The 20,808-nt window shown below is 40.4% G+C and overlaps 1 protein-coding gene across 4 annotated transcripts in view; it reads left to right on the plus strand.

Annotated features, from left to right (window-relative positions):
• Positions 1–20,808, plus strand: part of MGAT5 (alpha-1,6-mannosylglycoprotein 6-beta-N-acetylglucosaminyltransferase) — a 324,721-nt gene that overhangs the window by 187,507 nt on the left and 116,406 nt on the right. For all 4 annotated transcript variants that reach the window (XM_058548850.1, XM_058548848.1, XM_058548849.1 and 1 more), the window contains 2 exons: positions 16,862–16,933; positions 18,600–18,761. In XM_058548850.1, coding sequence (XP_058404833.1) covers positions 16,862–16,933; positions 18,600–18,761 — 234 coding nt within the window. The remainder of the gene's footprint in view (positions 1–16,861; positions 16,934–18,599; positions 18,762–20,808) is intronic.

The raw sequence follows: 20,808 nt of genomic DNA on the forward strand, positions 1-20,808 counted from the left end.
TTTGTTGTTTTTATCTTCCACATATGAGTGAAATCATACAGTGTTTGGCTTTCTCCATCTGACTTATTTCGCTTAACGTAATACCCTCAAAGTCCATCTTTGTTGTTGCAAATAGCAAGATTTCATCTTTTTTATGACTAATATTCCATTGTATATATATACACCACATCTTCTTTATCCATTCATCTGTCAGTGGGCACTCAGGTTGTTTCCAGGTCTTTGCTATTGTGAATAATGCTACAGTGAGCATAGGGATGCAAATATGTTTTCAAATTAGTATTTTCATGTTCTTTGGATAAATACTCAGAAGCAGAAAAGCTGGATCATATGGCAGTTCTATTCCTAATTTTTTGAAGAATCTCCTTATTGTTTTCCATAGTGTCTGCACCAGTTTACATGCCCACCAGCAGTGTATGACGGTTTCCTTTTTCCACATCCTCTCCAACACTTGTTATTTCTTGTTGTTTTAATAATAGCCTTTCTGACATGTTTGAGGTGATATCTCATTGTAGTTTTGATTTGCATTTCCCTAATAATTGATGATTTTGGACATCTTTTCATTTGCCTGTTGGCCATCTGTATATCTTCTTTGGAAAAATGTTCAGATCCTTTGCCCATTTTTTAATTGAGTGCTTTATTTTTTTGTTGTTGAGATGTATGAGTTCTTTATATATTTTGGATATTAATCCTTTATGATTTGCAAATATCTTCTCCCAATTGTTACTTTCTCTATTTGTTTTGTTGATGGTTTCCTTTGTTGTGCAGAAGATTTTTAGTTTGATGTAGTCCCATTTGTTTATTTTTCCTTTTGTTTCTCTTGCCTGGGAAGACATGATGTTCGAAAATATACTGCTAAGACCAATGTCGAAGAGCATACTGCTCATGTTTTCCTCTAGGAGTTTTATGGTTTCAGCTCTTAGATTCAAGTCTTTAATCCATTTCGAGTTAATTTTTGTGTATGGTTTAAGATAGTGGTCTGCTTTCATTCTTTGCATGTGGCTGTCCAGTTTTCCCAACACCATTTATTGAACAGACTTTCTTTTCTCCATTGTATGTTCTTGGCCCCTATGTTGAAAAATGTGTGGGTTTAATTCTGGGCTCTTAGTTCTGTTCCATTGATCTGCGTGTCTGTTTTTCTGCCAATACCATGCTGTTTTGGTTACTATAGCTTTGTAGCATATTTTGAAATCAGGGAGTGTGATACCTCCAGCTTCATTCTTTTTTCTCAGGATTGCTTTGGCTATTAGGGATCTTTTGTTTTTCCATATAAATTTTAGGATTCTTTGTTCTATTACCATGAAAAATGTCATTGCAACTTTGATAGGGATTGCACTGAATCTGTAGATTAGTTTAGGAAGTATGGACATTTTAACTATGTTAATTCTTCCAAACCATGAGTGCAGAGTATGTTTCCATTTCTTTATGTCTTCTTCATTTCTTTCAACAATGTCTCACAGTTTTCAATGTACGTCTTTCACCTCTGTGGTTAAATTTATTTCTAGGTATTTTTGTTGTTGTTGTTGAAATTGTAAATGGGATTGTATTTTTGATTTCTCTTTCTGCTATTTCGTTGTTAGTGTATAGAAATGCAACTATTTTTGTATGTTGATTTTGTATCCTACAACTTTACTGTATTTGTTTATTATTTATAATAGTTTTTTGGTGGATTCTTTAGGGTTTTTTATATATAAAATCATGTCATCTGCAAATAGTGACAGTTTTACTTCTTCTTTTCCAGTTTGTATCAGTAGCCATCCTAATGGGTGTGAGGTGGTATCTCATTGTGGTTTTGGTCAACATTTCCCTCATGATTAGTGGTGTTGAGCATATTTTCATGTGCTTATTGGCTGAGTTAGCTATTTACTTACAGGGTGAGTTATTTACTTTTACCTTTTTCTTTTTATCTGAACTTCATTTTCATTTGTACACTTCACTATAAATAGCAGCTTTTTTGTTTGAGAGTTTCAGAGAATTTTACAGACCTCATGGAATTTGCTACAGGCTTCACTGATCTCCATTTCACCTTTAGGAAACTTGAGGAGGTGGAGGAGAGTTAAGTCTTGATCCAGGATAAGCTACAGGGGAAGAACTGAGTAGGGAATCAAAACTCACTGGCTTTCCCCTCCACCTTTATGGGCAGTGGCAGCTCTATGGGCTGGTGAAATGGGTGCTGGCTAATTTCAGAGGATGTGCACTTCACGGGCTCTTGGCTGCCATTTCTTTTGTATTGTCTCTGGTGTTGTGTGTTGTTGCTGTTTAACGCGTAGTTAATTACAGCTCCCTGGTGATGCTATGTGGAAAGGAGAATGCCTCCATTTTGAGGCTAAATGAAATGCTTTTGCCATAGTTTTCCTGTGGGACTCAAGTGCCTCTCTTCTCTGGGCTCTGAGGTGACGGATAGCTTTTTGGGATGGAGGCCAAGCCAGTACTGCTGTAGGGCATGTGGGACTGGATTCTGTGGGATTTGTTCCTCTCCTTCAGCTTTATGTCTCTTTTCTCTGTAACATCCACTCAGGCTTTTTTTTGACAGGGTTGTACCATGGCCACCCCAAAGCCATCATGGAAACCCTCAGAGCTAATGGTAGTTAAAATACCTCTTGGAAATTAAAAGCACAGAGAGCTGGGTGTGTGATGCTCCTCATTAGCAGGCTGCTGGCAAATTGATTTTGTAGCATTTATTTGAGTGTGTTTCTGGCTTGAGCAGCCTGTGGTCCCACCTTCTCATTTCCTTCTCCAGAGGAATAAGGCCTGGGGCCACGGGTGAACAGTCACTCCAGTGAGAAGTCAATTAGAATGACCTTTTCTGCCTTGAGGAAAAAGTTCCTTATCCAGTTTCATTTTCAAAAGTTTTCTTCCCCTTTCCATTTGACAGAATTTAGCCAGAATCCAACTGTGCTCCCTGATTGACAAGCTGAGCTAATTTCACGCCTTCCTGAGAGTTAGCATGGTGGGGTGGACTGCTGAGGTAAACGAAGAGACTTTTACATTACATACACTCCAGCCTCGCTCTCCATCTTCCACGCCAGAGCTGGGAAGGTGTGGGAGAATGGTCCAGATGGAAAGTGGTTGAGATTATTGGTGACCTGGTTCCCTGCCTTTGAAACTGCCACCTCACCCCCACTCACAGTGAAGGAAGGATGTAGCTAAGATGAGAGAAAGTGAGATTCTGGTGAAGGCAAATTAAGAGGAGAGTGGGACAGACTGGGCTGTGTAAAGATGTGATAGATCATATAGGCTGAGTGTTGGAGCCTGTAACTATTGGAGGTGTGGAATAGGGCTTCCTTAGCCTACTCTGCTCTCTTCTTATGCAGATGATCAGGCTTGTCTTTTTCTTCAGCTGAATTCAGTTCAGTGAACACTTATTGCACTCCTATTATATTCATTGGTTGTCAACAATTACTGAGAAGTCATTTTCTTGGCACCATGCTATGCATTCATTATCTTAAGAGTCACATGGAGGCAGAAGAGTAGATGCAGGTAATTGAGCTGGGAAGGGGTGGAGATAATTCCCCTGGAGAGAGAACTAGGAACTTCTTTTTCTAAGTTTTAACCTGAAAATAACCTTGAAACTCTGGACTTTCTAAAAAGTTTGCATTTTATCATTGCATCTTAATAGGTAGCCGAGAAGTTAGAGGAGAACTTTACCTGTATGGCCACTTCAGTAGGAAGTATTGCCCTGGAGCCTCACACCTGACTTCAGCTTCTCCTTCTGATGCTTCCTAAGCTCTGCTTTTGGAAAAGTTACTTCCTTTCTTCATGCTGTTGGGGGAAGAGGGAGAATCCCCCTCTGTCCCTTCCCTTAAGGTTCTTATGGCTGGCCAAATAATTAACAAGACAGGTTAGCAGGAGAAAATAATACCAAGTTTAATAACATGTATACATGGGAGAAAGCAGGGACACTCCGTTTCTCAACACAATAGCAGAAATTCTCGTCTTAAATACCATGTTCAGCTAAAGACAAAGGAGGATGTTGGGGGTGGGGGGAGACGGTTACAGGAGATTACCACTAAAGCACAGTAAACAAGAGTAAGGTTATTATGCAGAGTTAAGGCCTCACCTTCCACATTGATAAGTTTCTAGAAATGAGATCATCCCCCCTCTTCCCATACAGAGAAGGAGATACCTGTACAAATGGAGATTTCCTTTATAAATGTACAAATGGAGATTTCCCTTATAAATGTAAATGTTTGCCTGGCAGCTCCTCGCAGGGCCATCCAGAGAATGTGGCCAGAGAGACAGAACTTCCGATAAGATGGGCTTGTTGGTGCCTTTTCTATTGTAACATCTATTTTACATTCTATTACAGCCATCAGATAGAAGATCTGTTCCAGGAAGGAGTTACTATGTCAAATTCTTTAGGCAGTTGGTGGGGGAGGTCAAATGTCCGTCAGAGAAAACAATCAAGGTAAAGAGATATATTTCAGAGTGGCCAAATCTTGATCTCCCACAATGTCATAGGTTCTTCCTTTGTAAAATAATAGTGTTAATTTTGTTTTTAAAGGATCCTACCGTGAGAATTCCTGAGTGTATAGGGAACATGCTTAGATTAGAGCCTGGCAGATAGATGACACTCAGTAAACATAATTGATACTTTTATCTTTTTTGATGTCATTATTTGAGGACAGTTGTGAAGTATCACTTAGGCTGGGACATTTTATGTGGGACCTTGATTCTGTGGTAGAATTAGAATCGATTTCTGGTTCTTATTCACCAATCTAATTTAACTTTAGATCCCTTGACTTCTGGGCATGTAGAGATTCAGCTATTCCCCTTGACTTCTTTTCTGTGGATATGACACTTCTCTTTACATTCAAATCGCGAGCTGGACGTACGGAGCAGCGGTGCACCCCTGCCCTTGTCAGCATGAAATTACTGGAGATGTTTTCTAAAGCCAGTTAGTTCTGTTCTAGTATGTTTTAAATCCTGAACAACGTTGGTCTGTGGCTTTATGGTGCTGTTGTCTTTTTTTTTTTTCCCCTCTTGCTTTCTTGAAACTTTCCTTCTTTCATTCTTTCGTTTAACCTGTATCATATGCCAGGTTTCTCTTGCAATTGGATCAGTGCAGAGAGACATCTTCATTTGATTTGTTTACTTGATCACAGATGTTCCAGTGACTTTTTTCTTAATCCAAGAGCCATCTGCATTTGTTTCCATCTGCATTTAACTTCAGAACTTTGACAGATACCAAAAGGACATGACGTGACATGTCTCCCGTGTGGTTGGTCACTAGTTGAACTGAGCCATTTAGATTCAGACCAGTCTTGGGAGATGGCACTCTTCCTTCATTTTTCTTTCCCTTGGTTGTCTCAGTGGGCCAACATCCACTGAATTATGGGATTATAAACTTCTACTTTTACCCTCACCACCTTGTAGCCTACAGATCTTTTTTGGTAAATCCCAGAAAGTAAAGCCATCAATATTTTCCCTTACATTATCACCATGAATGCCTTTTGTGTGTCTGACACTGTACTAGGGACTGGATGTGGTGATAAAAAATCTAGTCATTTCTCTTGTTGGGTGGCAGACAATAAGAGAAGAATGAAACTTTATTGAGCCTGACTGTATGTCAGACACCTCAAATACACAATCTCATTTAAACCTCTCCCCAACTCTGAGAATAAAGAGCCAAGTCATAGAGGCTCTGAGAGGTCCAGTTGCTCAGTGCTTCTGCACTTTCCATACTGCTGCCCCTTCATGTTGAAGGAACACTGAGCTCAGGTAAGTGGTTTGTCGCCACTGACTTTGCATTCAGTTCTATGCTCAAAACCACTCGTGTTTGAAATACGGCTCTAATTTAGCTAGTTTTCGAATACTCACTTTTGATACCCTACCCAAAAAAAGAGAAACAGCACCTGTTCTCCTGAGGACATAAGTCATGAAAACCAGGTGCTTAGCCATTCCAAGTGGTGGAGTGAATGAATGATTCATTGGACGGCCTTGTATTTCCAGACCATCGGGCAGTTCATTTTCTGTATCTATTTTTGTGAGCCATGTAACTGTTCCTGTTATAGAGACAAGGCGCTATAAAGTAATTACTCTGTCATTGTTCCAGGTATATTAACTTAGCCTTCTGCAGAGCCTTTTACTGCTATCAGCTTTTCTGAAAATGAGAATGAATTTCTTTACCCCTACTGATATTATACTGATGATGCTGATATATTTGATAACCACACATTTTTTATGTTTACACAATTATTCTAGCTACTAGCAACCATCATACCCTTCCAGACTTCTTAATTTGTTTCTGCTATTTTTAAGTACTTCTGTTGCTGTTGCAAGCATAGTTGCACTGAAATAATCAATTTGCCCAATGATTGATTGCTAGATCTTAGGATGTGTACAAGCCGTTGCTGCAGATGCCAATTTGGACTGGATGAGTGAGAGTGCGTGCGTGCGTGCGTGCGTGTGTGTGTGTATGTGTATGACTCCCTCGAAAAGGAACAAAAGAAGCAATTTCATGCCTTACTCATCAATTTGTTTCTTATATTTCATGAACAACAGGCATAAAGGTCTTTGCCTCTTTCTGTTCTCCCTTGGCAATAAGTAAAACTAATATTGGTTGAGCATGCTATTAACCTTGAGTTTAAATTCAGCGTACTTAATCCCTTGATTAAGGCCAAGATTAATGCTCAACAGCAAAGGTTGAATGTTTCAGTGTTTGTGAATGTGAACATAAAATGCAATCCTAATAACCAGTACAATGATTTGGATTTATGGGTTGTGTTGGCTGCTAAAGATAACTTGGAAATGGTGTTGCACAGACTAATTCGTCAATTTGGGCAGCAATAAAGAATTGACTGTTTGGGTTGCAGGAGAAACCTGAATGAAAAAACAGAACTAACATTTTGGAACGAGTCAGGGAATACTTTAAAAATATCATTAGACTGTTGCCGGAGAATACCAACACGCACCTTTTCAATGTTTAGCCGTTTGAAATAGGAAATTCCCTTCCTGTGAGATAATGTTTCTTGGCGGTCAAAGAGGTGGCAGAGATTTACGATCATGTGTTTTTCACTTTTGAGTTCAGCCTTTATTTGTATCTTTTTCATCTACGTGTTTTCATTGCTCTTGTTGCCTAAATTCTAAGACATCCTGCGAAAAAGCGTTGTTTTTTTAAACAATCCTGAGTTTACAGAACAGTATTTGTCAGTCAGACTAACTGATCTCTCAATTCTGTCTCCTCAACCTCTCCCCTCTCACAAGTTCATCTTCTTGGTGACGCCTCCTGTTTGTCTGTAAGTTTCACATAGCAGAGCAGTTAGATTTCTTGCTCTGGCCTCCACCTTACGAAAATTAGAACGCTAAGTCGTAGGACTTGCCAAACCCCAAACCAGTACATCTTTGCTCCCTGGAATACGTGTGGCAAACTGGGGCTTCAATGCAGTCATCTTCAATCTGTTTTTTTTTTTTTTTTTTTTTTTTTTTTTTTACAAACTTCAATATTGTCTCTGGTAATTTCTGTTGTAGTCTGGTAAAATATTTGTAAAAATTTTATGTTAAACTTTTTTAGTAGGGAAAATTTCAAACATACGAAAGAGAAGAGTGTTAACAAACCCCCATGTGCCTACAACTCAGATTCAACAATTGTCAATTCAAGGCCAGTCTCATTTCATTTACACCCTTCTCCCGTCCACTATTTTGAAGCAGATCCCAAAAGTCATATTATCTGTGAGTGTTTCAATATGTATCTGTAACAGAGACTCTTTTGGGGCGCGCCCGGTGGCATAGTGGTTAAGTTCGCATGCTCCGCTTTGGCAGCCTGGGGTTTGCAGGTTCGGATCCTGGGCGCGGACCTAGGCTCCACTCATCAAGCCATGATGTGGTGGCGTCGTCCCATGTACAAAATAGAGGAAGATGGGCACAGACGTTAGCTCAGGGCTAATCTTCCTCAGCAAAAAGAGGAGGATTGGCAATGGATGTTAGCTCAGGGCCAATCTTCCTCACCAAAAAAAAAAAAAAGAGGCTCTTTTAAAACATATACATACTTCCATTATAACTACTAATACCATTTCATATCTAAAAATTCACATAATTTTTTAATATTAAATATCAGATTAGTATTCACATTTTCTAGGCTGTCCAAAGTTAAAGTTTATTTATTTGAACTTGGTTTCAAGTCAGCACTATAAATTGCAATTGTTGGTGTCTCTTAAGTCTCTCTTTAATTTTAGGTTCTTTTCCATCTCTTATTTTTCACCATGTGATTTTGTGTTGAAAAAACTTCTTCATTTGCCTTAGAAAGTTTGTCGTACTCTGGATTTTGATGATTATCTCTCCATGTTGCTGTATAACCTGGTTCCCTGCCCCTCATATTTCCTATAAATTGATAGTTAGATCTGAGGTTTGATTAGAGTCAGGCTTAGTATTTTTTTGCAAAACTGCTTCGTGGATGGTATTGTATACTTCTGTCAGGAGGCACATTAATGCCTGGTTGTCTCTCTTTTTGTGATGTTAGCAGCCGTTGATGATCAGTGCCTGGGTTCATTAACACGTCAGGAATACATCTATGAAGAGAAATGGCTCGTCATCTGGTATTTGGTTACTGTGAGGGGCAGTTCATGTAGGAAACCTTTGTTTATTTTTCTGTTGGTTTCCCAGCAACTTCCACTGTGACCAGTATTTTGTTTGTTTGTTTGTTTGTATGCTTGTTAGATTTTATCATCATTATGATGTTATTGATTAAAACATATTTGATATGTTTTCTCTATTCCAATTATTTTCTTACTGGTTCTCAAATTGCCCCTTCTTTGGCCAGAGGGAAACAATTCACGTTGTCTTCTGAGTCCTTTTGACGTGACCCTGGTAGTTTTTAATAGTTTTTTTTCTACCTGGTATGACAAGATCTACCCGGTTCATCTTAGACAATTTCTGCGCTAGACCTGGAATCAGCCATTTCTCTAAGGACCCCTGGTTCCTTGTAGTGAGAAGTAAGACTTAGAGACACAGTTTGAGGGCCTTCATCGCTATTGGGTTTTTCTGGGTGCTGGAGATATTACAATGAACAAAAAGACAAACATTCTTCACTAAGGTTACGTTTTATAGTGGGAGATAGACAAAAAAAAGTAAAATGTATACCTTTTAGATTGTAGTGCCACAGAGAAAAACAGAAGAGGGGGCTAGGAAATGCTCCTGAGGAGTGATGGTGTCCGTTTTAGATAGAGTGGTCAGGAAATGCCCTACTGAGAAAATGAGAGGATGATGTTTGAGCACCAATTTGAAGGCGGTAAGAGAGTAAGAAGTACAGATATCTGGCAGAGGTGTTTAGGAGGCTGTGGGAAAAATAAGTGCAAAGGTCCTGGGGTGACCATCAAGATCCAACGTTAAGAACAGGTACATGGAAAGCAATCTCCAGAGAGATTTTTGTCTGTTTTGTTCACAGGTATAATGGTGCCTGCCACATGTATTTATTGAGTGAATGATTCTATTTAAAGCATTTTAAAAAATAGGTAATAGCTTTTTTGTTTGTTCTGAGTAAACTCTCCCAGCTATCACCTTTCTAATCTTGAAAAAAACATTATTGTAAAATTTGTACCATGAAAATCTGCTAAAACATTAAGTTTGAGACGTGAAGCAGGGGTATTTTGAGCACTTACTAACAATTTTAACATCATGCTCTTTGATATTATATCTATAAGAATGCAAGGGATCAGATTTGACTGTTAGAATGGAAGGAGCCAATTATATTAGAAGGCACAGTTTTCTTCCCTATCTTTTATTCTCATCGTCATTTAGCATTATTTGTCTGGATCTATGCTTCAGGCAAAATTGCACATTAACACAAAAGGGAACTCTATCCCTGGTCTCTAGAATGTGACTCTCTATAACTTGGGTAACTTTGGCTCTGGAAGTCCTCAGTGTGGATGCAGGCCCGATGGCCGGTTTGGCCACTGTGCAGTGTGCAGGAGAAGTGTGCCTAGCGGGAGTTGGTACAAGAAGCATCTCTGTGCGCTATGTGGTCGGCTACAGAGGCGTTCATTTGCTGCCTATCCTATGTAAAGGAAAATTGACATTTCTCCTCCTACAGCGATTTGGGATGGATTTTTGAAACTCTGTGACATCCTCTCATTAGAACCCCACTGGTTTGTGGCACATTGAAAATTCACTGCCGCTTCTCTTTAAGTTCTGCCCCTTCCCTACCATCCTGAGCAAAGCTAGCATGGATCACCTCAGTCCTTGGCTATCTCTTGCACATGGTCAGTCCTGTGCCTTCTGTTCATAAGATTCCCGCCTCTCGTGGTAGGGGCAGCAGTACAGTATTATAGAATGCAACACACAAAGCCTTGATTGCCTGCCTGCATCCACCTCCTACCTGTGTGGCCTAGAGCATTCGCTGGAGTTTTCAGTCTGGTTTCTCCTCACTGAGATCAAGGTGAAGCCTGCCTTGTTTGCCTCAGTGTATTGTTGAAAGGTTCTACTAAAATGATGAAATGGGTAAGTGCCACATAAATGGAGAAGAGTATCATTATCATGAATATCTTTAGTGCTCAGGTCATGTCTTTGATTGATTCATTCACTTCTCAACAAATGACTGAGTGCCCACTGTGCACGGGGCACTGCTCTTGGGGCTGGGGATAGAGCACTGAACAGGCCAGTCAAAGTTTCTGTCCTCAAGGAGCTTACATTCAGATGGGGCAGCAAACAAGAGTCAACCAATACATGAAATAATTTCCACAAGTGGCGAGTGCTCCAAAGAATAATGAAGTAGAGTCAGTGTGTGGCCAGGTTAGTAAGTCAGGGAAAGCTTCTCCGAGGAGAAGTTGGAGTATAGTGTGGAAGGAAGTAAGGGAGGGAGGCACGAACTCCCTGGAAGGGGCAGTGTTTCAGGTAGAAAGAATAGCAAATGCAGAAGCCCTGAGGTGTAGGGTTACTAGGGGAAATACAGGCTACCCAATGATATTTGAATTTCAAGTAAACAATGATTTTTTTTAAGCTATAAGTAATGTGACAAATACTGCCTGGGACATACTTATACTGAAAAAAAAAAAAAGTCATTGTTTATCTGAAAGTCTAATTTAACTGGGAGTCCTTCCTCTCCCCACCCTAAATCTGGCAACCTTCTGAGGTAGGAATGAGCTCGGTGTGTAGGGCAGGGTGAGTGAGGCGGGAGGTGTGAAGGTTGAGGTCAGATTCTGTAGGACCTTGGTATAAATTCTGGGTTTTATTCTGAGTGCAAAAAGCCACTGAAGGGTTTGAGCTAGTGTAGGGTGTGATCCAATTGGGGCTTTAAAGCCATCACTCTTGCTGCACAGAACAGAGGGTAGGGCAAGAGTTGCGAGCAGGGAGTTGTCGTTACTGTCATTGCCCTTACAGTACTGCCACAGAGTAGGGCATAGTAAAGCCTTTTCAAGGATTTTATAGAGAAGATTTAGGCTATAATACTCTAATATTGAAGACGGGACTACGCTTCTGGGACTGTAGGAACCAAATGTCTGGTTTCTATGGATTTGCGTGGTGATTAAGCACACGGGCTGTGGGTTAGGGCAGACAGAGCTTCAGTCCTCAGCTGTGGGTCCTCCCTGTGCAGTGTCTCCCTCTGGCATGATAAGCGGCCTTTCCCAGAGGATTATTTGAAGACCAAGTGAGACAATGAATGTAAAGCGCTCATCCTAGTGCTTGGCTCCTAGTATATGATAGCTTCATTCTTATCCTTTGTCTCCCCCACTCCGCCCCCTATGCACAACCATTTCCAACAAGCAGTTTGGCCAAAATATCAGTCAGCTCAGGTGTTTGGTGCAGAGGACTAGTCCAGATAGCTGAACCACTTTCATGTGTAGACATCTTTTACCATTTGCATTTCCTCTTTGAAACTTTAGAAAGGGAAGTTGGTGGGGGTTGGAGTGGGGTAGAGAAGTCTTTTTATAAGCATATCCCTTAATGAGTAACTTCTTGTGATATATGGTCAATATAACAAATATGTGCATGTGTATATATGTATGTATATGTATATATATGTATAATCAATGTATTAAGTGAATAGGTATATATATATATAGTCAACTGTATTGTTTTGATATGTAACCAACTAGCCTGACAGGATGATGTAAAATTATCTTTTTCAGGTCTCATAGCATAAGAGAATTTTTAAGAGGTCACCCGAACCAATTCCTTCATTTTGTAGATGGGAAAACTTGAAAGCCACATGGTGTGAGGTTATATGCCTAGTTGTTTGTAGAGCTGGGTGTAGAATCCATTTTGGCTGATTCCAGACTCAGTCCTCTTTCCCCACTCAACAGCTCTCCTATCTTTCACGATGCTTGGCCCTTAAGGTAACTGTGACGTGTCCTGGTCAGTGGAGCAACAGGCCTCGTGTCACCCATCCCTGCTGCTGACTGTGAGCCTACCTCGGCAAGTCCCCTACCCCTGTAGGCCGTGACTTCCTCACCTGTGACCTGGCGATGGTACCCTGCCATAGGGCACTTCAGGGGATTAGGTGATGGAATGCATGCAGGCTCGTTTGTTTTTTCCCAGAGACCCTAACCTTCAGTAAATGATTGTATGCTCATATAATGTAACTCCTTTAAAAATTATTCTATTAATAAATGTTCATTGTAAAAAAAAAATCATTATGCAGATTAGTATAAAGAAGAAAATGAAAAACACCCATAACACCATTCATCCAGAGATAGTTTCAAACTTTTGTTATGCATTTTTCTCATTTAGTTTCGGTTGCTCTTACTGTCTGAAAAATACAGCCTGAAATTCTATATGTCAGTGATCCATTACAGCAAAACACTTCACATTCATCATGAGAGAAGAGGCTATAACAGAGCCTGATGGTTATTCTCTCAGAAGAACAGAACATTACTACAAAGAGTTATGCCAGTTATGCCTAAGTACATGCATATATACATTGAATCTTTTACCAGTTTTTCCTGTAATTTTATTACTTCTTTTTCCCCTTTCAATTCCAACTTGAGATGTATATGTATTTACCCGCAGTTTATTTCTTCTCAAATACAATGAACTGTCCATCCTACAGACCTTGAGAATAAGTGTGACCTACTTGAGCTCTGTTTAGGGACTTTGCTTTGATTCACGTTGCACGTGATTAAGCTGCAAAACCTTCTCAGATCAAAGAAGTTTAAATAAATCATTGGGAGGAGGAATGTCAAAAATCAAATTGGTTAACTTTCTATCTCCTCGTTCAAGAAAAGTGATTTCTAGGGCCCTCTCTGTGGAATATGCATTGATGTTACCATGGTCTAGCCTGGCTGGTCTTTTTCTGTTTTTTGCTGCCTCTTCATTTTGTGGCCTGAGGCTAGAGCACTAAAAAGATTAGTTCCTGTCGAAGAAGTTTTGCCTTCAAATCGAAGGTTATTAGAGTAATCGTTCTGCTCCTCTGTTGATTGTTGCATGCGTGTTGCCATGAACTTAGATGGTTTTCAGTCTTTAGACTTACTGTGGTGTTTTGTGAGCTGTTTTAAGGCTGTCCAGTCCCCTCCCTGCCAGAGGGCTTGACTCAGGGCTTGGGGGGGCCTGGGGATGGGGGATGGACAGTGGGAGGGTCCAGTGCCAGAGCCATGCGTGCCTGCCACCAGGGCAAACACAGAATCTTGTCCCAGAGAGACCACTAGGGGTCACAGTCGGAAAAGTGTGGCCAAGGCAGTGGGCAAAGCAAGTTGACCACAAGCAGATATAGGGCACTAGGATTCTGAGAGCCAGGAAGAGAAGAGATGGTAAGAATGATTTGAAATAAAAGAGCTTCCAGTTCAGGAAGGCGGTGGGCTCATTCTGGGGTCCAGCTGTCTTAGTAGGATGATGTGCTGGGGGGTTAAACTCGGTCGAGGAGCCTGGGTAGATCAGACAGAAAACAAAGTTGGGGATTAGGAGGTTGAGTTATTAGCCTCGAGCAAGATTTTCCCTGAGTGTTATTAATGACGCTCTTATTTAGGAAAATGTTGCTCATTTGACGGCTGTTTGTTTCGGTACTTGGAGTTACTGCCAGTGCTGGCTTTCTTCCAATCCTGGTAATCCTCTGAGGTTTCAGAAAGAAATGTTTTTGGTTTTTTTTTCCTTCTCTCCATGGAGTAATTGGTTTATGTATAATTTAATTATTTTGTTATCCTATCACTGTGCACAAAAACAACAACCTTAAAAACCCACCATCCTCGTTCTGTGTCAGGATGTTCATAATTGGTTTTTCCTCCATTACGAGTGAATATGGAATAGTAAGATTTTTTTGCTAAAGCTAAAATAGACTGACAGTATTTTCCATATTTTCAGGGATGCCCTTGAAGCCTTGCAGAGTATTATCCAGTGATTTAAAGTAACAAGAACCGAGAGAAATGATCAGTTTCAGAGAGGAATTAAAGTCTTGAGTATTCTGTAGGGAAGTCATATTTTCGAAGATCACCTTGGACTATTTTCATCACAGTGAATTTTGGAAGGTTCTTCTTAGGGCGGAGGAGTGAGGAGCGAATGTACTGTCCTTTATCAGTAGCTGGTCTCGGCCGGCCCCGTGGCTTAGCAGTTAAGTGCACGCGCTCCGCTACTGGCGGCCCGGGTTCGGATCCCGGGCGTGCACCGACGCACCGCTTCTCCGGCCATGCTGAGGCCGCATCCCACATACAGCAACTAGAAGGATGTGCAGCTATGACATACAACTGTCTACTGGGGCTTTGGGGAAAAAAAGGAGGAGGATTGGCAATAGATGTTAGCTCAGAGCCGGTCTTCCTCAGCAAAAAGGGGAGGATTAGCATGGATGTTAGCTCAGGGCTGATCTTCCTCACAAAAAAAGAAAATAGCTGGTCTCATTCATGTGTCTCCTCGTGGTTGATTTTCTTTATTCACCGTCTTGTTTCGTCTTTTCCTGTCATGCTAATTGTGGGGAAATTTTTTATCCTGACACGTGGCTGTATAAACTTGGGTATTTATTTAGTGTGAGGTTGACTTCAAATCTGCACACTGCTTGCTCATCCTCATCCTTTTTGTGTGGGGTTGAAGGTCTCACAATCAGGTCTGCAATCCATTTGAGGCCTTCATGTTTTAAATATGCTTTATGGCAATGTTTTATTGAGTCCTTTTACAAAAATTTAATTTGAATTAAATAATTCAGTCCAGCCGAAGAATACAAGGAACAGTTGCACGCGGTGCTGCTGGGACCAGCTCAGGCTGCATCCACTTGCAGGCTCCTTTTCCGCTAGTTTTCCCTCATTCTTTCATTTGTGGAGCTGCAGATATTGCCTTTCGTGGTGACATTGCTGTAAGGTCTCAGTAATTAGACTTGAGCATCCAAGGCAAGTTAGTAGTTTCTTTTTTTATGAGTAAAAACCACTTCAGCTTTCTGTTTGAGTCTCTGAAGTCATTCACAAAAATGGTAAAATCTAATTTCACTCCACAGGAAAAGAAAGAGAATATTACACTTTTCCTGTCCAAGGATCCCACCCTCCTGCAAGCTGTGCTGCCCTCTGCTTGTTGCTTTCAGATCATTGGCAGTGGCAGAGGGCTTTGTGCAAATCACCCAATTTTTGGTCATAGTAAAAATCACCTTGCATTAAGAGAGATTTCTAAGTTAGTGAAACTACTGTGTTTGTTTGAAAACTCACCCAGAGCTGGAGGGCAAACCATCTTGTGTGACTCTGCATTACTGACCCTGAGGCTGTGGTCTCACACACGTCCCTGCCTTCTCAGTGACCCTCCATGGACATGCCCCACCCTCTTGTTCTGTTCATTTTTACAGGTCCACCCGGCCATAGAAAGATTATTTTCAGTGGCTCTTTATTAGCCAGCTTTAATAATCTCATTATATATTAGCAAGTGGGTGATACGCTATCTTGGAATAGTATAGTTAGTTTTGACAGAGAGGCCAGGCATCAATATTACTCAATGCATTTTTCATCTTTCCTTTACTGTAAGTTGTGAATTTGCCTAATTTTCTTGGTAACCTTTGTTGAAGTAATCCTGTAAAATATGGTGCCTTTCTTTTGTCTTTCCTCTTCCCCCCAATTCTCTAAACTCTTGTGTATCGACAAAACAATCCGTCTTCCAGAATTGCTCTCACGAGATCACTGAGGTTTTTTTTCTTTTTCCTTTTCCTTTCTTCTCTTTCTCCAATAGGTTTTTTTTTTTTTTAAAGATTTTATTTATTTATTTTTTCCCCCAAAGCCCCAGCAGATAGTTGTATGTCACAGCTGCACATCCTTCTAGTTGCTGTATGTGGGACACAGCCTCAGCATGGCCGGAGAAGCGGTGCGTTGGTGCACGCCCGGGATCCGAACCCGGGCCGCCAGGAACGGAGCGCGTGCACTTAACTGCTAAGCCACCGGGCCGGCCCTCCAATAGGTTTTTATCGTCTTATTCCTTGAGATAGCGTGAAGTGAACAGCCAGAAAATGAGGGAAAGCCTTGATCAATTAGCCTTAAACCATCAGCTGCATTCCTAATTCTGAGATAAATGATTGAGTTCTGTGGCTCTAATGCCCTGCTATTTCCTTTCTAGACGTGCCACAGCAGATAACGAATCATTCCTGTCCTTGTGCTAAGTAGTCACAGAGGCATCTTTACATTCTCAGTCCCCTGCGGCAATGTTCAAGTCTTTCAACTTTCTGCCCCAAGACCCACCCCCTCCTTCTGGTGTAGAAGTGTGAGGATTGAATGATTAAGGAGTCAGTCACCGTAAAGTACTTTGGAGGACAGATGTATAATCATGTGCTCCTTGAGACCTTTGCTGATTATTGTTTCATCTGAGAGGACACCTGTCTTTGGATTGCTGGCTAAAAGCGTGGGAGTCTGACTCAAAATAATCATAACTCACTTAAGTATAGAGCTCTTTGTGAGCCAGGAACTGTGCTCAGTGCTTTGTACACACATTAATTCATTTACAGATGAACCAGCATACTGAGTGTCTGATTTATATTTTTCAGGTTGAAAATTGGTGTCCTCATTTACCTTGGAGAGCAAAAAATCCCTACGAAGAAGCTGATCATAATTCACTGGTAAGTGATTTTGGAAACCTCTTTCCAGGCTTGCGATTTGGGTCTGATGCCAAGTGATACATATGGAATCTTCTGGAAATGCCAGCTGTAATCTGAAATAGTGGTAAACTGAAGAACTTCTCTCCCCAGTTTTATGGAAATGTGGGTGACCAAATCAGTCAACCAGTTAGCATATATATGTTTATTGAGCAATTCTCCCAGCGTTCCTAAGTCATAGGCTACTGATATGAATAAGACCTGGTGCCAGATGCGGAGGCACTCAGTGATCTAATGAGGGTGATGGTCGTAAGTAATGAGCATACCTGTGTAAACTCTGGAATACAGGCCCATGGAAATTAATGAGGAACTGGTGATCTCAGCCTGCAGGGGTTAGGAGAGATTGCAAAGAGAAGATGGCATTGGAGCTGAATTTAAAATGATGCATGAGTTTATACTAGGTCAGGGAGAGAAAGATGTCTCTGAGGTGAGGGGAAAAGATGCGTATAAAATGCATCTCTGACATTTTCAGAGAGTAGAGCATGGTTCAGTGGACAAGGCCATAGGGGTTTGGATGAGCTGAGGTGAAGATGAAATGGAAAAGGTAGGTGGGGGCTGTGAAAGGCTATGTATGCCACATTAAAAGCTTAAGTCTTTATTCTTTAGACCAGGGATCAGCAAGCTTTTTCTGTAAAAGGCCAGATAGTAAATATTTTCATCTCTGCAAGCTGTAAGTTCTATGTCACAATTACTCAATTCTGACCTTATAGCCCAGAGGGCAGCCATAGACCATATGTAAATGAATGGCATGGTTGTGTTCTGATAAAAGCTTGTGTACAGAAACAGGCAGCCGGGAGGAGTTGGCCTAAGAGTCAGAGTTTGCTGACCTTCGCTTAGATCAGGGGAATCTTGAGAAATAGATGAGTCAAGGAGGGGCATGATCAGATGAGAGTTGAGAATGAACTGTGGTGACTGCCGGAAGATGGATTCAGCACGTTTTAGATGTTGTATGAAATAAATACTAGTGTTATTATTTTTCTTTGTTATTTCGATCACTGGTTGTATCAGCTGTATTACAAAAGTGTTCTTCCTGGCTTTTAAATTATTCTGGCCTGAATTTTAAATTTTATTCAGCTATGGTAGGGAAACGTTATTCCTGGCTTTTACATTCCCTAGAAAATAATGAACTTTTGTTGCTTTGGACTGGGACCAAACTGGAAGAGGAGTATTTCTTTTCCTACTTTGTGGACAGAATGAGTCTTTTTGGCAATCTACACAATACCTGGTAGCCTGTTAAGAATTGACTTCAGTTTTTCCAGGGCTCTGCTGCCCTGCAGTAGATTGATGTGGCCAATAAATTCGGGTGCAGAGAATTTCAAGGTGCATCAAGCATAGTCATTGTAAGAAAATGCATTTTAACATAGCTCAGGGCTTTGCAATGACTGTGCTGCCTCTCTCAATTTCTAATTTTTTAATGATGCACCTTATAGCGTATCAGCAGTCAGCGGCCTTGGCTCCCATTTGCAATCCTGGGGCCTTAAAGTAAAGCTGTGTAGCAGACAAGACTCACTGTGAAGCCCTGTGTTTAACTGACTGTCTCTTTCAAGTTTTCAGATGTCACATCATGAAGACCATTATGCTTTCTGCCTTTTTTATCTTCTATTCATTTTTATTAAATTTCTGTTTCTAGGCGGAAATTCGTACAGATTTTAATATTCTCTACAGTATGATGAAAAAGCACGAAGAATTCCGGTGGATGAGACTGCGGATCCGGCGAATGGCTGATGCCTGGATCCAAGCAATCAAGTCCCTGGCAGAAAAGCAGAGTCTTGAAAAGAGAAAGCGGAAGAAAGTGGGTTTCTAATGAATTCAGTTCAATTAGATGCCAGTTTTCTTTGAAGATTTGATTTTGCTTGGAAACAAGACTAAGAGAAATGTCATGTCTCAAATGATACTCCCTCAGGGTGAATCTGCTCAGTCTCTTGTAGAACCATTTTTGGGTTTTTCCTTTCCCCACTACAATAATCTTACTTAGCAGGGACCAGCACACATGTTTTTTGGGTAAAGCCAAGCAGAATGTCTGTAAGATTTTCCTTTGCACCATCTGACTGTCTCTCAATGGTGTCAGGAAACTTAATCCTCTTTGCTTTACCTGAATACAACCTTTGAGAACTTCCTGTTACATCATCATGACAATTTCATATTTTTGTTATTTGCCAATTCTGGGGTTTGGGCAACTGGTGAGTTCCGCTGCTGCTCTGTTCAGTGGGTGCTTCTGCTTGTGATCCTGAGAGAGAGAGACCTTAAATTAAACTTAAGCCAATTTGTTTCAAGTTCATGAGGAGATGCTTGGAAAACCTCTAGAATACCCCTGAGCATGGAAGATCTTATAGCCTATTAGAGATTAAGTGGCCGTGGCTTTAGCTTAATTGTTCTGATGATGAACAACTGAGCAAAGTAAACAATCTGTTCCTTTATCTAAAAGTAGATTAAAATGAGTCTGGTAATCCTAATTTGACTAGTTTGATATCCTCAAAAAAGAAAATACAAATACACTTGTAAAACACCAAGTCACAGTTTGATGGATCAGTTTTGCTTAGATCCCTTGAGTTTTTGAGACATCAGGACCCAACGTCCTGGCACCCTGTGGTCCTCTATGGAAGAATGTGTGGTCAGAGATCTAGGTGGACTGTAAAAAGAAATCAAGAGTATGTCTATATAATACTATGCAGTAACCTCCAGGATATATTATTAGGTGAAGAAATGTTAGGTGGAGAATTGTGAACGTTATTTTTAAAGGGGAGAGGGAATTTATATATCTCTATACCTACATGTATACAAATAGATATGTACACACATATATAAGGTATATATAATATACATATGTGCTTTTTGCTCATATTTTTTAAATGGAAAGATAAACCATAATACTAAAAATGAAGGAGATGGATGATGGTGGTGGTTGCACAACAACGTGAATGTACTTAATGCCACTGAACTGTATACTTAAAGATGGTTAATATGGTAAATTTTGTGTTATGTGTATTTTACCACAATAAAAAAAAAGGTCAAATAAGGGGAAGGAGGGAATAGCTTAGAGGTGAAGGGTATAGAAACTAGACTTCTGGGCTGGCCCCATGGCCTAGTGATTAAGTTCGGTGTGCTCTGCTTCGGGAGCCCAGGTTTGGTTCCCAGGCACGGACCTACACCACTTGTTGTTGGCCACGGTGTGGCAGCAACCCACATACAAAATAGAGGAAATCCTCGAAAAAGAAATTGGCACAGATGTTAGCTCAGGGCGAATCTGCTTCAAGTAAAAAGAGGAAGATTGGCAGTAGATGTTAGCTCAGGGTGAATCTTCCTCAGCTAAAAAAGAAACTAGACTTCTCTGAATATGTCTTGCTTTGTAGATTTGATACTGGAATCATTTTACATAAGTGTAAAAAAATTTAACTACCAAAAAAATGCAATACATAAAAATCACAAGGAATGTAAAACAGATGAACCAGCTACATGTTCAATTTTATTGTAAACACATAGAGAAAGACTATTCTTAGTGACTTTAGAACACAGTAAGTTGAACATTTCACAACAGGATATCACAAAGGACAAAAAAACTGCAAAAATACCTTAAAACACTTTTTACTAGTCATGCCGTAGGTGGTGATGTTGATATTCTCATTCTGAATCCACTGTGTGTATTGGAATAAAGCACGTGAATAATTATGTTAGTGTCCTTGAGAAGTGGGATTTTCAGTGATAACAGATGTGAAATGGATAATGTTATGTAAAGATACTGTAATCCTGAGTTTGAATTGGAAAAACCAGTAAGAACTCATGATTAGTTTTATCCTTGAGGAAAAATAAATTTTCTAGCTATGTCTGCTGAAAAGGCCTAC

The sequence above is a fragment of the Diceros bicornis genome, chromosome 10 (genome assembly GCF_020826845.1).
Source record: "Diceros bicornis minor isolate mBicDic1 chromosome 10, mDicBic1.mat.cur, whole genome shotgun sequence".
Classification (NCBI taxonomy): Eukaryota; Metazoa; Chordata; class Mammalia; order Perissodactyla; family Rhinocerotidae; genus Diceros; species Diceros bicornis.